This window comes from Aquarana catesbeiana, linkage group LG04 (assembly GCF_042186555.1).
Source record: "Aquarana catesbeiana isolate 2022-GZ linkage group LG04, ASM4218655v1, whole genome shotgun sequence".
NCBI classification, from domain to species: Eukaryota; Metazoa; Chordata; class Amphibia; order Anura; family Ranidae; genus Aquarana; species Aquarana catesbeiana.
Genome location: NC_133327.1, coordinates 271,915,586 through 271,935,421, shown reverse-complemented (window position 1 = coordinate 271,935,421; position 19,836 = coordinate 271,915,586). Strand labels below are relative to the sequence as shown.

General features: G+C 39.9%; 1 protein-coding gene across 21 annotated transcripts in view; it reads left to right on the top strand.

Annotated features, from left to right (window-relative positions):
• Window positions 1–19,836, top strand: part of LRCH3 (leucine rich repeats and calponin homology domain containing 3) — a 170,977-nt gene that overhangs the window by 44,305 nt on the left and 106,836 nt on the right. For all 21 annotated transcript variants that reach the window (XR_012243838.1, XM_073626536.1, XM_073626525.1 and 18 more), the window contains exons 2-5: window positions 11–155; window positions 6,597–6,723; window positions 8,460–8,565; window positions 18,295–18,431. Coding sequence is in view for 20 of the 21 variants with exons in the window: in XM_073626536.1 (XP_073482637.1) it covers window positions 11–155; window positions 6,597–6,723; window positions 8,460–8,565; window positions 18,295–18,431 (515 nt within the window). In the remaining variant the exon portion in view is untranslated. The remainder of the gene's footprint in view (window positions 1–10; window positions 156–6,596; window positions 6,724–8,459; window positions 8,566–18,294; window positions 18,432–19,836) is intronic.

Here is a 19,836-nt window from a genome sequence, read left to right as displayed (position 1 = left end):
TTTTTTTAAGATCTGTCTCGGAACAGGCTGTCGGAGATTCCTGCTGAGATCTGCCATTATGTTTCCCTGGAAAGCCTAAATCTTTACCAGAACTGTATCCGCTATGTGCCAGAAGCTACTCTTAACCTGCAAGCCTTGACCTTCCTTAATCTCAGGTATCTGCTCTGTGTTTCTCAAACTTTTTTTGTCTTGTGGCGCACCAAAAATGTCAAAAATTTTCAAGGCACACATGAAAAGATTTAACCAATTTTGCGATGAACTTTCTTTTGACATCTATGTTTAATTTTTTTAATTTTAAATTTAATGTGTAGGATGTGCCTGCTTTTGAGAGCAAATCAGATTGAAGTGATTGTAATCCTCTTTGTACTTTCCCTTGCTTCCTTGCTTTTCATTTAACCGTTTTTCTTTCAGAATTCCAGACTTAATTAAAGTGGTTGTTTAGCCATTCTGCTATTTTCACACAATCCTCTGATAAAGTAAGGTGCCCAGTGTCTGTGTTTTATAAATAAAATGCCGTTCTATACCTTAATTTATAGCGTTCGGCGCTCACGTGACCAACCGCCTCTCTCCATGTGACAGCTGCAGGGGGCGGGAGGGAAGAGTAGAGAAGCGACCAGTCACGTGAGCGTCAGGGGGTGCTATAAAATAAGGTATTAAAAGAAATTTTTTTGGGGACTTTGAGTGAGGCACAAGACACGTATAAATTGTTCTAAGTAAGCGGTGTTGCGAGTTAGGATCTGCGAAGCAAGTCTGTCCCAGGAGCTGAGGGAATGAACACAAGGAAAAAGTGAGCGCACCGACACACCCCAGGATCACCCTCCAAACATAACAGGCGAGGGTGAAAAAAAATCCAAATGTGTCTGTAGAGTAAATGATATAGGACCAATAATACGTGGCCAAACCAGGACCAAACTGATAAGAGGCATGGAGGAGCTCAGCTATGAGGAACGATTAACTGAATGTATTCAGAGGAGGAGTTTAAGGGGGGGATATGATTAACGTACAAATACAAGTGGTCCATGTAGTGAACTTGGTGTTGAGTTATTCACTTTAAGGTTGTCACAGAGGACAAGGGGGCACTCTTTATGGCTAGAGGAAAATAGATTTTATCTCCAAATAAGGAGCTGTGAAAATGTGGAATAGACTCTCTCCAGAAGTGGTTCTGTCCAGCTCAGTAGATTGCTTTAAAAATGGCATGGATTCTTTCATACACAATATAAATGGATGCTAACATTTTATAGGTAAAGTTGATCCAGGAAAAATCCAATTGCCTCTCGGAGGATCAGGAAGGAATTTTTTTCCCCTGCTGTAGCAAATTGGAGCATGCTCTGCTGGGGTTTTTGCCTTTCTCTGGATCAACTGTGGATGACACATTGTGTATATGGGATTGTATGGTGTGTTTTTTTTTTTTTTTTTTTGGTTGAACTAGAAATACTTGTGTCTTTTTTTTAACCTGACTATGTATGTAAATAGTACCAGTATATACATATTCATGGACTATAAACCAACACCCATTATTGCCTGAAAAAGTGAAAAGCATGGTGGATACAAAGTGAAGGGAATCTTATACCACAAAGAGAAAAAAAAAATAAAAGTGAAAAATCGCTTGAAAATTATGCAATTCCCCAAAGGGGGAAATGGTGAGGAAAAACAAAAGTGTGTGCTCTGGGTGATAAAGAGGAAATCACAGGGATAGTTACCTGGTGACATTTCACAGAGATATGCTCCAAAATGTGGTGTGAATGTGTGAGGAGACCATCTAGCTGGTACACGAGGGGAGCGGTTGGATGCCATCAGCGAATGGTTTTGCCACTGTGGCGAGGCCCGTCTCTCCTCGATTCTTCATGCTTAATGTGACGCTTGGAGGAGCCCGGGGTATGTCGGGCATTACTTATCCTTTCACTGGGAATCTTGTTCACACTCTGGCTTTTCTCCTCACACATGCACACCATATTTTGGAGCATGTCTCTGTGCAATGTCACCAGGTAACTATCCCTGTGATTTCGTCTATCACCCAGACTGCACACTTTTTCATCTTTTCTCACCCTGTGCCGTTTGGGGAATCGCATGATTTTTATCTGATTTTCACCTTTTTCTTTTCTTTTCGTGGTATATGATTCCCTTCACTTTGTATCCACCACACTTTTCACTTTTTTTTTTTTTTTTTCTTTTCTCCTGGCATTAATGGGTGTTGGTTTATAGTCCATGAGTATGTATATGCTGGTACCGTTCACATACATTGGTCCTAGATTATTTACTCTACAGACCTATTTGGATCTTTTTCACCCTTGCCCATTACGTTTTGGAGTGGGCTTCTTTCCCTCAGCTCTCAGGATAGACTTGCTTTGCAGATCTTGACTTGCGACACTGCTTATTTAGAACAATTTATACATACATTTTCCAGGGATATACACATCTTGTTTCCCCTTGTCCCTTTCTTTTTTTTTCTGGGCAAAACGCCAGATCCTATTCGGTACCTTTTTTCATTTTTTTCAGATGTACTATGCGTTTTCCCCTGATGAGTGGCAACTGGCCACGAAGCGCGTTGAGCCTATTTAATCTCATCATTAAGGATGGGCTCGGGCGTGTTCGCACACTACACGTGCAGAGCCCGCCAGGAAGTCGGCACGGTGCTGCGCTAATCACAGGCAGTGAGACATTTTCCTGATGCGCGGCTGCTGCGATCAGCGCAGTGACGACTTCCTGGCGGCCTCTGCACGTGGAGTGTGTGAACACGCCCGAGCTTATTCTTAGTCATCATGTTCCCAACACATAGCTTGACCTCAACTGTGATTCATCTGTATTCTATAACTCATTTTTATTTCATTACCAAAACAAGCATTTGGCTTTTTATACCAGCTACTTTCATGGGACACTATGCGATTTCAGATGCGTGCATGTATACATATATGAATTCTTTTTTTTTGTATGTCATCGTTTTGTATATAGAAACCACTTCCCGCCCGCCCACCGTCATATGACGTCCTGGGCTTTGGGCGGGTATATCTGAATGATGCCTGTAGTTACAGACATCATTCAGATATTGCCGGTTTCAGCCGGCGAATCTCTACACCATAGAAACGATCATAGCGGCCGTTCCGCCGCTTGATCGTTCCTATGGGAGGCGAGAGGGGATGTCCCTGTCTCCACCCTCCCGCCGCCCTCCGGTGCTTGCTCCGACTCACCGTTACGATCGGTGAGGCGGAGAGCGGATCCCCTGGCGCCGGATGTAGATCATAGAGATTTCCGGCGGACCAGATGGTCGCTGGAGTCTCTATGATCCGCCCGGCCTTTCCATTAAAAAAAACGGCGCCGCTTCGGCTGGGAAGCGGCGATCATTTTATTTTTTTTTTTTTATTTCAGGCTTCCCAGCCTAGTGGTAAGATATGGGGTCTTATTGACCCCATATCCCACTATTAAGAGCACCTGACATGTCATATTGCTATTACAAGGGATGTTTACATTCCTTGTAAGAGGAGTAAAAGTGATCAATTTTTTTTTTTTTTCAAAAAAGTGTCAAAATAAAAAAAATAAAATATAATTAACAATAAAAAAAATTAAAAATTTTAAAGCGCCGCTGTCCCCGTGTGCTCGCACGCAGAAGCGAACGCATACGTAAGTCCCGCCCACATATGAAAACGGTGTTCAAACCATACATGTGAGGTATTGCCACGAACGTTGGAGCAAGAGCAATCATTTTGTCCCTAGACCTCCTCTGTAACTCAAAACATGTAACCAGTAAAAAAATTTCAAGCGTCGCCTATGGGGATTTTTAAGTACCAAACATTGGCGCCATTCCAGGAGCGTGTGCAATTTTGAAGCGTGACATGTTAGGTATCTATTTACTCGGTGTAACTTCATCTTTCACAAAATGCAAAAACATTGGGCTAACTTTACTGTTTTGTTTATTTTTTTTTAAACACAAAGCTGTTTTTTTTTCCCAAAAAAAAACGCGTTCGAAAAATTCCTGCGCAAATACTGTGTGAGATAAAAAGTTGCAACTACCGCCATTGTATTCTCTAGGGTCTTTGCTAAAAAAAACATATATAATGTTTGAGGGTTCTATGTAATTTTCTAGCAAAAAAAATGATGATTTTTACATGTAGGAGAGAAATGTCAGAATTGGCCTGGTAGGGAAGTGTTTAAATACTCATGTTCAATCATGTATTACATGCTATGAGGTAAGCTTTGTTTTTATTCCAATTGAACAATTTACCTGATTTCTCCTACCACTTGTCTTGTGCCTCACCCAGAGTCCCAAAAAAACCCTTTCTTTTTATTTCCGGGATGCATGTCATTTAACCACTTCCCGCCCGCCGGCCGTTATATGACGTCCTTGACTTTGTGTGGGTATATCTGAATGATGCCTGCAGCTACAGGCATCATTCAGATATCGGCTTTTTCAGCTGGCAATTCCCTACACCATAAGAAAGATCATATCGGCTGTTCCAACGCTTGATCGTTCTTACAGGCGGCAAGAGGGGACTCCCCCCCTCCTGCCGCCCTCCGGTGCTTCTACCGACTCGCCACTTCCATCGGTGAGTCGGAGACAGGATCCGCCGGCTCCAGATGTTTACCATAGAGATTTGGTCTGGTCTGGTCCGCCACAGTGTCTATGATCATTCAGAGGCTGGGCACGATGTTATGACTTCACGCCCGGCCTCTGCATTCAAACAAACGGCGCTGCCTCAGCTAGGAAGCCGAGATTGTGGGGTTTTTTTATTTTTGATTTCAGGCTTCCCAGCCTAGAGGTGAGATGTGGGGTCTTACTGACCCCATATCTCACTGTAAAGAGGACTGATCATGCCATATTCAATCCTTGTAATAGGAATAAAAGTGACCAAAAATTTTTTTTTTTTTATAAAGTGTCAACTAAAAAAAAAAAAAAAAAAAAAAAATTAACAATAAAAAAAATTTAAAGTGCCCCGTCCCCGTGTGCTCGCACGCAGAAGCGAACGCATACGCAAGTCCCGTCCACATATGAAAATGATGTTCAACCACACATGTGGGATATCGCCGCGAACGTCAGAGCGAGAGCAATAATTCTAGCCCTAGACCTCCTCTGTAACTCAAAACATGTAACCAGTAAAAAAAATTTAAAGTGGAGCCTATGGGGATTTTTAAGTACCCAAGTTTGGCACCATTCCACAAGCGTGTGCAATTTTGAAGTGTGACATGTTGGGTATTTATTTACTTGGTGTAACTTCATCTTTCACATTATGCAAAAAAATTGGGAAAACTTTACTGTTTTTTTTTTTTTTGCTTAAAAAAAAAAAAAAAAAAATTTTTCCCCAAACGTGTTTGAAAAATTGCTGTGCAAATACCATGTGAGATAAAAAGTTGTAACAACCGCCATTGTATTCTCTACAGTCTTTGCTAAAAAAAAAACTATAAAATGTTTTGGGGTTCTATGTCATTTTCTAGCAAAAAAAAATATTTTTACATGTAGGAGAGTCAGAATTTGCCTGGGTGGCAAGTGGTTAAAATCCCATTACCCTCTTGCTTTCTAAAATAAGGTATAGAATGGCATTTTATTATTAAAGCACACACGCTGGGTACCTTACTTTATCAAACACAGAATTGTATGAAAATTTTAAGGTAATTTCAGCAGCAGGAAGGGAAGGTGAGTAGAGTGGCACTGTCACTAGCTGACAGGCAGGAAGGGAGGGGGAAGAGGAGGACAGAGGAGAGCTGCGGATGACGGAGGCATGTAAACTGACCACAGTGTCAGGGCTCAGCAGCCATGATAAACTGTGGTCAGTTTACTGGGGAAGGGCAGAACCAGGCAGGATCAGCCAGGTTTTTTTAGGTTATACAAGGGGCCAAATTACACAGCACTAGCAATGTGCTGTATAACATGCTTTAAGTGAACAGGATTTTTTTTTTTTTTTTTTTTTTTTTTTTTTTTTTTTAGGGTAACAATGCTTTAAGTATTTCTCCATTGCTAAACGATGAACAAATTTTATGTATAAGCATCAAAGTTGGAATGGAACGGTCTCTGTTATAATATAATTATAATATAATATGCCCGAGCTCTCGCACAAGTCTCACGCTACGAAAGGAACAATGAATGACAGACTGACAGAGATTGCGTTTTTATATGTTACTTTTTTAACTTTTACGACATTGATTTACCATTTAATTTTTCGATATGTTCAAGGTTTCAAAAATGCTAGCAATTTTTAAATATTTTTCAAAACTCCCACAGCACATCTGCAAATCTCACACAGCACACTAGTTGGCAATGGCACACAGTTTGAGAATCAATGGTCTCTATCTGCTACATTGTAATTAAAACTGGGTAACTTAATACTGACAGCTCACTACCTTCAGGGACAAATTTTCCGGGTCTCTGTTATATTGCCAACATACTATCTGGTCAAGAGAGGCTGGTGTACCATTGGTTTTGTGTGGAAGATTGTGGCTCAGCCATTTTATACATTGAATAAATACATTTTGTTTTTGTATTGTTGGAGTAGTTCAGTCTGTTTTATTATTCTTCATTCCCACACTTAGTCTTTAAAAGCAGGTATACTTTTCGAGTAGATTGATTTTATTTATCCTTTTTTGCTGTGTTTTTGGTTTCCCCCTTCAAGTCGAAACCAACTTACTTCACTTCCGGGGCACATCTGCAGTCTACCTCTGAAAGTTCTTGTAGCAAGTAACAACAAGCTGGACTCCTTGCCAGAGGAGATTGGTCTTCTAAAACACCTGACAGAACTGGTACGATTTTATTGATTATTTAATGGCATGTTAAAGCAGTATTAAACCCCAAAGCAAATATTTATTATATTGCAGCTTACCAATGCTTAGATTTGTATTTGTTTTCTTTTTTTTTGACTTTCTTTTCTTTTGTTTTTATTTGCGGATTCTGTCAGCAACAGAACAAGCTGTCCTGGAAATGTAGCAGTTAGTGTGTTAAGACAAACTATTTACCACGGACGGGTGCTTACAATAGACAACTTATTCATGGAAAACCTTTATCCCAAATGGAAAACACTGTTGCCATAACTGCAGTGTGAGCTGGAGTTTGGCTTCAGTTTGTTGGTCTATCTAAATCTGCTAGTCCATCTAACACTCCCCACTCCGAGACTGACAATGCTGCTGTCTAAAGGTGCCTTCCTGTACTCCTTCATCCAGAGTGTAGGCACTGTAATACAGAAGGTGTGTCACTGACTGGGTCACCAGGAGAAAACTGAGGGAAAAAGGCCTAAGAAAAGAAAACAAATGCAGCCACCCCATCTAATTGTAAGCTGCAATATATTACATTTTTGGGTTTAAAGTGGTTGTAAAAAGATGCTTTTTACCTTTTTAATGCATTTTATGCCTTAAGGTTAATAAATTAAACCTTCTGTGTGCAGGATCCCCCCCCCAGCCACTATTCCCCCCTCCCATACCTGCCCGAGCCCATTCTCGATCCAGCACGGTGCCTGAGAGCAGTGGCTCTCTGCTGTATCACAGGTCAGAGTGTCAGCCATTGGCTCCTGTTGCTGTCAATCAAACCTTGTGACAAAGGAGCAGGGGGTGGGGCCGAGTCTCACTGTGTCTATAGACACAGGCAGTGCAGCTCACGCTGAAGCCTGCTGGTGCGCCACAAAAGGAAGCGGATTCCTATGGTGGAACACTGAGAAAAGGTGGAACCCCAGAAGAAAAGATTCGGGGCTGCTCTGTGCAAAACCATTGCACAGAGCAGGTAAGTATAACATATTTGTTATTTGTAAACCTATTTTTTTTAAATCACTTTAAGGCCCGGTTTACACCTATGCGTTCAGTGCATTTTAAATTTTGCAGAAACGCACTATAATCCATTTTACATGGATTCCTATGGGTCATGTTTACATCTCTGCATTTTCCGCCGGTGAATTTTTTGGAAAGGATTAGGGAATTTTTTCACACAGCAGGTTGCATTTTTGGTTCCATAGGCGTTAATGGAAATGCATCAAATATGCAGTGCTTGCGATTTTGATGTGTTTTTTCTGGTTTCTCCTGCAAGACAAGAGATGCCTCCCAAAAATGCTAAACGCATCAAAAATGCATGTTAAAATGCAAAACATAACCTGCATAAGTGTGAACTGAACCTTATATTACTTAAAATTTTGCAATACTGTATTTAAAAGGCATTTTAACAAGTACGCCTTTTATTGCCTTTTTGTTTGGTTTACAAGGTGCATTTAAAACTGACAAATCAACAAATCTGTTCATACGTTTTGTGCAGGTGATACTTTGAAATGATCACTAAATAGAAGACCTACTTAGTCTAAAATCAAGTTCTCCTTTACTTTCCTGTATAGTGAATGAATAGTAGCTGTGTTCTACCAACCGTTCACTTTGTTGCTGCTTTCTATATGCATGACTATGATTGCAAGTTGCATTCAAGTTTTGTATGAATGATTGTTGGATATTCCATAGTGTTGAAGGGCTTTTAATTGCTATCCTAATATAGGCTTTTTTTTTTTCAGGATGTGAGTTGCAATGAGATCCAGACAATTCCTATCCAAATTGGCAAATTAGAATCTTTACGTGATCTCAATATTAGAAGAAACCACTTGCAGCAGCTGCCAGAGGGTAAGCAGAATATTTATAGGATCTTGTATATTTATTTTGTATGGATATTGGTGATTAGTATATGTTTTCTAAGGTGTTTCGGGACACTGTTGTTTGTTTCAAATACTCTTTTAGTAGACAAAGTTAGGCCTTATGTACGCTGCTGCTGCTAAATGGCCGCTTAGGAGCAGTTTGGCATTTTTTTCAACTGCTCCTGAACTCTCCTCTGTTTATCTTTATCAGTACATGTACACAGGGTCCTTTACAGTTGTTTCTAGGCAGTTGAGTTTAGAGGCTTTTTTTGGAACGCAAAAAATGGGTTCAGAATGTTACTATTTTCTACCAGGAGATATTGATGCAATAACTATAATAAAACCTGTGGGGATTTAAAACTTTGTAGCTGCCACTGCTACTTTAGGGCTTTTGCGCTCTTTGATTCTGCAGTTATGAAATAATGGAGTTCCTTTTGTTTTTCACAGACTCTTAAAAAATATTGCACAATTGCTCATACAGGAATGTCCTCTGAGCAATGTCTAAACTATGCTGGCATGAGATGATCCATGCAGAAAAGCATTGCACATGTGACCTTTTAACTCTCACAGTAGTAATGCCAGTTTTTATGAATGCCTGATAAATGAGGGGGCGAGAGAACAGTTTAAATCTTTGGTCCACGATTAAACCCACTCGCAAACTATAGACACGTTATGCTAACATTTTGAGTTTATTTTTATTTTTTTTGCTTTAGCTATGCTGTCTCTGTTGCAGTTATTATTTATTCATTTGAGTATGGCCCATGAATTGTGGGGTATGTGTGTGTGTGTGTGTGTATATATATATATATATATATATATATATATATATATATATATATATATATATATATATATTTATATTACACAGTATCTCACAAACTGAGTACACCCCTCACATTTTTTGTAAATATTTTATTATATCTTTTCATGTGACAACACTGAAGAAATGACACTTTGCTACAATGTAAAGTAGTGAGTGTACAGCTTGTATAACAGTGTACATTTACTATCCCCTCAAAATAACTCAACACACAGCCATTAATGTTTAAACCGCTGGCAAGAAAAGTGAGCACAGCCTAAGTGAAAATGTACTAATTGGGCCCAAAGTGTCAATATTTTGTGTGGCCACCATTATTTTCCAGCACTGCCTTAACCCTCTTGGGCATGGAGTTCACCAGAGTTTCACAGGTTGCCACTGGAGTCCTCTTCGACTCCTCCATGACGACATCACGGAGCTGGTGGATGTTGAAATCTTTCACCTTCCGGTTGAGGATGCCCCACAGATGCTCAAGGTTTAGGTCTGGAGACATGCTTGGCCAGTCCATCACCTTTACCCTCAGCTTCTGTAGCAAGGCAGTGGTCATCTTGGAGGTGTGTTTGGGGTCGTTATGTTGGCAAACTGCCCTGTGGCCCAGTCACCGAGTTGGAGGGGATCATGCTCATCTACAGTATGTCACAGTACATGTTGGCATTCATGGTTCCCTCAATGAACTGTAGCTTCCCAGTGCCGGCAGCAGTCATGCAGCCCTAGACCATGACACGCCCACCACCATGCTTGACTGCTGCAGCTCAGTTTCAGGGTCTTGGGAACCTTCTTTTAGCCTAGACCATCTTTATGTAAAGCAACAATTTCTTTTTTTCAGATCCTCAGAGTTCTTCGCCATGAGATGCCATGTTGAACTTCCACTGACCTGTATGGCAGAGTCAGAGTAATAACACCAAATTGAACACACCTGCTCTCCATTCACATCTGAGACCTTGTAACACTAACGAGTCACATGACACCGGGAGGGAAAATGGCTAATTGTCCCAATTTGGACATTTTCACTTAGGGGTGTAATCAATTTCGATGCCAGCAGTTTAGTTATTAATGACTGTGTGAGTTATTTTGAGGGGACAACAAATCTACACTGTTATACAATTTGTACACTCACTACTTTACATTGTAGCAAAGTATAATTTCTTCAGTGTTGTCACATGAAAAGATATAATAAAAGGTTTACTAAAATGTGAGGGGTCTACTCTCTTTTGTGAGATACTGTGTGTGTGTGTGTGTGTGTGTGTGTGTGTGTGTGTGTGTGTGTGTGTGTGTATATATATATATATATATATATATGTATGTATGTGTGTGTGTGTTTATATGTATGTGTGTATATGTTATATTACACGATCCTCTGCCCTCCTACACACATGCCAGTTGTGCATAAAGACAAAAAAAAACCTCCTTTCTATCCACCTTCTCCACAGATATAATCCATGGCTCTGGTGGGCATCATTGATGGTTTGGTCTTTCTTGATAATCTCTGTGCTTAACAACAGTCAGACATAGTTGTAATTATTAATCCCAAAGCCTGCCCACCCACTCCTATTGGTCACACGGAAGACCACTGCACACTGCTGGAACGTGAGACCTGGCTTCCACATTATCTGATTTAAGGAAACAACTTTTCCTATAATGGGATAAGCACGGGGTGGATACCACTCCCCTCAAGTGCGCGCAGCGCCTCCAGCCCAAACGTTTTCAAATTAGGATGAAGTGGGGGGAAAACCTTCTGTCAATGTAGAATCTGTCAGTTTTTAATGTTCATCTATGATTAAAAATGAAAATGAGATATGTGATGAAGTGCTAGATTTCAAGGTTTATCTAGCATAATAGTTTCACATGTATCTAAAGCATGAGAGAAACCCAGACTGTATGCTATATGTTCACATCCTAACAAATCATGTACAAATATGAACAGAAAATGTAGTTATGGCCTTTGTATGGGCATATAGAAGAAACTGAGTACCTAAAAAAAAAAACAACTTTATTATGTACCATTAAAAATGTATTACACAACATTAAAAATTACTCTACACATAGGGGTTCAGAAGGATTCACAGATTTTATTTCTGAGATACTTAGGAGCCCCCTCTTTGGAATATATGTGCCTTGACTACTTTGACTACCATGCTGTCTTTATGGTGACTTGTTCACATTGGGTCTGGATGGTTCCCCATTGGGCAGTTGGTCCTTTTTCATTTTAAAATTATGTGTACAAGACCATTGGCTTTTTCCATCTGAGAGGCAGTGGCTTCACCTTGGTTTACTCATCTGCACCTCTATGGGCTACATACATATACTATGAATTCTAGTCTACCCTACTGGCTGATATTACTATTAAAGATTAGGGATGGGTTCCAGTGTACGGATGCTGTCACATGTGTTCCTGAAGGAGTATTCCTGAACTTCGAGTCCACGTGGGAACTGTAATCATAATCTTTGCATGTTGTGGAGAACAATTTTTAATGTGTAATAGATTTGTAATGGTACATAATAAAGTTATTGTTGTAGTACTAGGTTTCACTTCTTCTTCACTTCTTCTTCACTTCTTCTTCACTTCTTCTTCACTCTTATGTCCACACAAAGTCCATGACTACATGTTCTGTTAAGTTGTACATGGTTTCACATGTAATGTTCCATAAGTTGCTAGAAATGCCTTTGATCCATCTAGCTTGATAAGCTTCCTTGATTGCGGTGACACATAATCTTCGTGCCCTTTTGATGTGCTCACCCATGTTACCACTTTGCAGAGTGCTTTGAAGCTACAATAGAATGTTAGGATTGCTGTATGCATCCAGACATGACAATAGCAATTACGTGCAAGCGGCTACAAATAGCTCCAGGAGCTGTCAGCCTCCACGTGTTTGGCAAATTGAAAGTAAAAATGCTTCCAAAAATGACAAATATCTGACTGAATCTAAAAAAGCAGTGATGCAGCAATGATGTGTGGCTGACTTTACATATTCAGAATTGATCTATGACCAAACAAATTAGCCAGCTGATTAGTGTGAAGACCAACTTAAAAAAATACATTCAAATGTACCAATGTAAGTCTATCCTGTCGGGTAGGACTTCCTGCTACACATTAAGGCTCGGTTCACATATATGCAAACTGGATGCGTTTTTTTAACCAAATCGGATTTGCTTGACCTGTGAAATAACATTGCTTTTCCATTGAAGCTGGTCACATAAATATATATATATATATATATATATATATATATATATATATATATATATATATATATATGCGCAGTGCATCCGCAAAGGCAAATTTAAAGAGTCCTGTGCCTTTTCTGAGCAATGGTGTGGTTCAGGTGCGGACTCCAGGCTTATTGGGTTCTATAGGAATGCTTCTGAATTGCACATGTGTTCAGGATTCTGTTCAGGGTTTCGGCACGGATTGCTCTCCTACTACACGAGTTGACACCCTTTATCCCTGTGCTGTGATGGTTTGCCAATCAAACTATCAGGGTGTTAGCTAACTTCTCCTAAATGCCATTCCTCTTGTCAACTGCGTTTTTGCAGAAATAAAGCTGGACACATGTAAACTTTTTCAGGCATGTCAAGCATTTGGGCATTAAATTATTTCATTGGCCAGAATTCTGCCCATTGAAATTAACAATCAAGCACTTGATGCGCCTAGCATTTAGTATATGTCCTGCCGAAGCGAGGACAGATGCGCCTAGCATTAATGCCCGTTTACATGTGTCAAGTGTTTTTTTTCTGCCATAGTTTAGCTGCTCTTGGAGGCACTGCCAACTTTTTGTGTGTTTGTTATTTTTTTTTTTTCCCTGCCTTTTTAAATGCCCCTGCCTCTAAACTCCACTATGTGCATGGACACATAGCCTAGCATGTAGGGGCATTCTAGGCAGAAAACAAAATGCCGGACACCCCTAAAAGGACCGTTCAAAATGTTGTGTGTGCGTGAGCCCTTCGTCTTGACACAATGTACCCATTTGAATTTTAAGTAATTTTTGAGACTAGTACAGCTTTCTTTTGGTCATTTAATAGCCACTGGGTTTTCGTTCGTTACTATATAAATGGAAAACGGACCTAAAGTTGATTAAAAAAAAAGGAAAAAATTTCCTTTTTTTTCTTTTAAAGGAAAAATGCTCCCACGCTACCGAGTATAAATAACAAGAATAAAGATTACATTCTAGATCTCTGTTGTCCATATCCCTAGAGTGGACTATTGGCAGATGGCCTTCCTAAGCTGTCAGCGCCTTGACAGATTTTTCAATATCTCTGTCAAAGGTGGGGGAAGAACCAAATGTATACATCATCACCTCCAACAAGCTGAACCAATTCATGGCCACAACCAGGTATCATGTAGCCTTTGTAGTAGGGGCTTTGGGGATTCCCTTTTTTCAGTTCAATCTGGTATATGCCTTCCCTCGAAGTTCCTCCCTCGGCTGCTACACAGAAGTGAGGAGGAAAATGGGAAGTACATTCTCTTAGAACTAAATTCACCCAGAAGAATGTGATACATGGACATACTCGGACTTCTGGTGTGAACCTTAGCCTCTTCCAAACAGACCAGACCTACTGGCCTCCATCTTGCCTCTCAGTCTCTTGGCTATTAAAAAAACAAATTATAGAGGATTGGGGTTTCTGACTCTTACTCAGATCTAGAAAATCGAACTCTTGTAAGATTTACCATTGCACATGGAAGGCTCACTTTGCTTGGTGTAAGGACAAGCGTCCCAGGGTACTCATATTTTGGCCTTTCTTCAGTCTGGTCTTGACCAGTATCTGGCCTTGAGTCTGCTCAAGGGACATGGTACTGCTTTATCCACCTTTTTTCAAAAACCTCTTGCCTCGCAAAACCCTTGTTGAGACTTTTCTTCAAAGAGCTGCTTATATAAATCCTTCAATTTGACCTCCTGTGTCAACTTGGGATCCAAACCTAATTCTCTCTGTATCTCAGAGATCTCGCTTTGAATCTATTAGAGATTTTCTGTTAGGAGACCTCACTTGTAGGGTTGCCATTCTTAGCCATTACATCTGTTAGGTGTGTTTTCTGAATTGGTAGCTCTTTCTTGTAAAGAACCTTTTCTTGTTTTGCATAAGGACAAAGTGGTTTTGAAACCAAAACCTTTCTTCATATCTAAGGTGGCCCTCTTCTCTCCACCTCAGTGAGGACATTGTTCTTCCTTTACTTTTGTCCTGCCCTAAAACATTACAAGGAAATTGGCCTACATTGCCTGGATGTGGTCTGGGCTGAAAGCTATATCCTCTATTTGCAAGACTAAGTCCCTCTTTGTCATGCCTATGGGCCTTAATATAGGGCTTCCTGCTACACCATTTTTAGTAGATTGGGCAACTAGTTTCCAAGGCTTTTGCCTTCAAGTAAAGGGTTCCTTCTTTCACTGTCAGAGCCCATTCCACCAGGACTGTTGGAATTTTTTTGGGGTTTCCTGCATCAGTCCTCTGCTTCCCACATTTGCAAGGCAGACACCTGGTTCTTCACACATTCTCCAAGTTTTACCAGGTGGATGTTCAGGTCTTGGCTTGTGCAAACAAGGTGCTTCAAGCTGTTACCTAATAGTTTTTGTTCCGATTCTTTAACCCTTGTTTTCTTGTGGACCTGTTGGCAGTTCTCTTTGCTATATTGTTGCCCACCCCTAAGGTCATTGCTTGAGAATGTCAATGAATACAAGACCATGGATGTTTTGACTGTAAATTCCTTATTGAAGTACAGGATACAGGGCTCTCCTCTCTGTCTTGATCACTCTGCATTGCTTGCTAAAAAGTGTCAATTAGTTACACCCAAGAACGTACACCCCTCCCCCGCACCCCATCAATTTTTTTTTAAGCTGCCCCACCCCCACGGGTACATGCGATTGTAAAAAAACATTAGGAGCACCTACATGTTACATATCGCCGCATACACTACATGTTTTGTATCGCCGTTTGTGCTGCAATGAGCACATTCATTCTAGGGTCATTATTCACAGTAACTCCAAACTGATAGCTTTTAGAAACATTTTGAGTGTTGCCTATGAAAAATCTAGAAAACAACGTTTGGTGTTTTTACAGGCACGCGGAATTTTAAAGCTTGACACGTTGAGTATCTATTCAATCGACGCAACCTCATTTTTTGTAATTTATCAAAAAGTTGTGTAATATATTCTGTTTGTGCACAAAAATTAACTTCTCAAAAATGTGTGCTTGATAAACTGTTAATATTGTGTGACTAAAAAAATAAAATAAAAAAAAATTCAAACTACCACTAATTTTTATTCTCCAGGTCCTCTGCTTTCAAAAAATGTTGGAAGTTTTTAAGTAATCTTCAGGCGCAATATAATTCTTTGTATGCATTCAGAAAAATGGCTGAGGCGGCAACTTATATAAACCCCTTTAGAGTCTCAGGGCTTTTTTCAGTTTTTTTAGATTGCAAAACAATGCAGTAGTAGTAACACAATCGACCTAGCCAATCTAGATATTGTCTTTTGATACCATACTTAAAATATGATTTTTTTTTTTTTTTTTTTTTTTGCTGAATTATTTTTTTTTTTTTGTCTAGAATCAAACAATACAAAAATTGGCTGTTTTTTTCCACGTTATTGCATGGGGAAAATATAGGATGTAGAAACAATTTCTCTTTTTTAGATGATAAGCTCTAATGAGCAGGGCCCTCTGATTCCTTCTGTATTGGATTGTATTGTAACTGTACTGTTTGCCCTAACACATTGTAAAGCACTGTGCAAACTATTGATATATAAATCCTGGATAATAATGTTTGATATTATTTCCTCACACTATGACATTAAGGTTGACATTGCCGAATTAGCTGCAGACACTGATCAGTTTGAGTGCTGCTGTCATAATACAGTGTCCTGTGTTTGTGGGGGGTATCCTCATCCACCTTGATGTGTGGCTGGCTGAAGAAAAGAAAAATCATGTATGACCAGCTTTAGAGTGTCTCCACTCTGGATGGAGATCAACAGACAGCCTTGGATAGCAAAATTTTCAGTCTGGGGAGAGGGCAGAGTTAGGTGCACTAGCAGATGTAGGTGAATTTGACTAACAAATTAAAGTGGAACTTTACCCATAACCTGATAAAAAAATAATGTTCTATAGCAAGGAACATACATTCCACATTAATAATTATGCCACCAAAATTAGTGTTTGCTGTAAATTGTCTCCAGCATTGCTCCTGTTTCTTCTTGCTGGAGGCTGCCATTTTGCTGAAGCCCAGATCCTCAGGAGTAAATCATAAAGGGGAACTAAACCCATCCATTTTAACTGTTTCAAAACAGTTACATTCCTGGAATTCCGGGTTTACAAACAGTCACATTTGCTTGTGTCCTCAAACTGTCAAACCATTTAATGGCAATGTGCAGCATAATGGCAGTTGCAGATCAAACAGAAGCAGCCTCCTTGGCTGTAAAGGATAGGAGGGTTTAATTCTGCTTTAAGGCTGTCCGCAGATTAGCCTCTACTCGCCAGTGCCTAAAAATGGGGAGCAATTGAGCATGTGCAAAGCTGGGTGAGACAATGTGTTACTGGATTTTAAACAGTATATACTGGAGGTCAGCAACCCGTCGACTACTGGTGGGTGACGGGTAGATCATAAACAGTCCTCTGCTTTGCCGACCCCCACTCCTCGGCACCAGTCTTTCCTTGAGCCTCCTCCTCCACACTCATCCTTCCTCACAGCATAGCAAAAATAGGGAGGCAGCACAGTTCAGAAACGAGGGTGGGAGTGGGAGCTGGCCAAGTTAACTTTCCAAGTTAAAAGGCAGCTGGTTGCTAGGCATAATATTAAAAAATAAAATCTAAAAACTTTTATAAAATATAAATATAAAAATATAAAATATATATATATAAATATAAAACTTTTGACACCACTCTCCAGCAGGCTCTGGCCACTCTCACAGCACAGTGATCGGCAGCTCACAGAAAGCTTCCAGGTCATGTGACGGCCATGATAGCCCATCACAGCGGTCACATGACCATAAGCCCCACCAGCCTCCCGGGCATCCAAACCCCTTTAAGGGCCGATGGGAGTAGGCTCCAAGGGGTTAAAAAAAACCCTGTGTCTGAATGTATACACGGAGCTGCAGCTCGGCTCGGGTGCCCCCATAGCAAGCTGCTTGCTGTGGGGGCACTCAACAGGAGGGGGGTGGGGGGTCAGGAGCTCCAGCTAGGGACCCGAGAAGAGGATCATGACTGCTCAGTGCAAAACCACTACACGGAGCAGGTAAGTATAACATGTTTGCTATATAACATGTTTGTTATAATAATAGGGAAAAAAACATGACTTTACAATCACTTTATTTTTTCAGTAAAGTTCCACTTTTGAGCCCAAACTACCGCTAACACTTTTTAGGCAATTACAGCAACAGGTTTTTCTTCCATTGGGGATAAATATATTTCATAAATGAATGAAACCTGACCATTGTGTGTACCCCTGTCAGTAGTAAATGGTTTGTTTCAACCCTTTAACTGCCACTTTTTCTGGGGGGCTTGGTCTGTTAAAGGAAGTTGAAAAATAACACGCTTACTGGCCAGATCACCATATTAAAATAAAGAGGGGGGAAAAAAAATTAATGCAGCCACCACATCTTAGAATTGTTAAGCTGCAAGATATAAAATCTTTGTTTTTGGGTGTCTTGCGGTTGTGAGTAAACGGTTTTTATTTTTCTGCAATATAAACGACAGTATCTTATGGCTGGGAAGGCATAGAGTCTTGCACACTTAACTCCTGAGGCATTTGTGTGTACCCAACTGCAGATCCATCTCTGACTGCTGCAAGGGCAGTTGTAGCCACAGAACTAAAAGCAGCTTGAAAAACATGTAGAACCCCCTGAAATTCACAGAAAAGTCCTGACATATTATAGCAGTAATTTTATTCAGTAAATTACTTTTTTTTCTTTTCCCTGCCAGAACTTGCAGATTTGCCACTAGTTCGGTTAGATTTTTCATGCAATAAAGTCACAAGTATTCCAGTATGTTACCGAAATCTACGTCACCTCCAGACCATTATCTTGGACAACAATCCCCTGCAGTCCCCTCCAGCTCAGGTATGTGCTTGATAACCTGAAATTTTATCTGCATACAATAATTGTATTTTATAATTTAATGCCTAAGTTTGAGCTTTGTTTTCACAGCACACTTTAACCACTTCCGCTCCAGGGGATTCACCCCCCCCCCCCCCCCCCCAATGACCAGGCCATTTTTGCGAACCAATAAAATTTTTTCAAAAAATCTAATTTCTTCATCAATTCAGGCCAATATGTATTCTGCTACATATTTTTGGTAAAAAATAACAATAAGCATATATTCGTTTGCACAAAAGTTTATAGCGTCTGCAAACTATGAGATGTTTATTTTCACTTATTTTGATTTTCACTAGTAATGGCGGCAATCAGCGACTTATAACGGAATTGTGATAATGTAATGCGGCGGAAAAATCAAACACTTTTAACATTTTTTGGGAACCAGTGACACTAATTCAGTGATCAGTGCTAAAAATATGCACTGTCACTGTACTAATGACACTGGCTGGGAAGGGGTTAACTGTGTTCCTAACCAGTGTTTTTGTACAGTAGGTGCTTTTACTAGAAGGCATTGATACTTGTCCCTGCATTGCAGGAATACTGGGCCCATGCCTTCCCTACTGAAAGAACGGAAATCTGCCTTGTATACATACGCAGGCTGCCGTTCTGCCTCTGTACTGAATGATCAGTAGGTGCTGATGGACCTTGAGTCTGCGGTACCCGCTGATAGTCTCCCGCTATATATGATCATTTGCACCCACTACCCGGAAATGCACGTGTGTGTGTGTGTGTGTGTGTGTGTGTGTGTGTGTGTATGTGTATATGTATATGTGTATATATATATATATATATATATATATATATATATACACACACACACACACACACACACACACACACACACACACACACACACACACACACACACACACACACACACACACACATATATATATATATATATATATACATACGTGTGTATATATATATAAATGAATAAAAACCAAGCGCTGATGTGAATAGATATGTGTGATATAAATAAATTGTGCTTAAAAATATATATATACCAATATAGTTAGTGCTATGATAAAAATCAGTAAATTAAAGCCGCTATCAGTATAGGGTGATCAGATAACCAAACAAATAGTACTAAGTATAAAATTGATGCGCTTTAAATAAATAGTGCACAATATGCTGCTGCGACTAAGCTTAAATCCAGGAATAAAAAATGCATACATGTGAATAAAATAGATAAATAATTATGGTGCTAATACATGTGTTAAAATTGCCAAAATAAATCTTCAAATTGGTGATGTGACAGTCAATATAAATAGAATAATAATGACACTCTGAGTACAATGTCCAGGCAGAGATAAATAGTGGGGGAAAGTAAAAATAAACAGTTCCTTCCCTTAATCCAGATTGATTG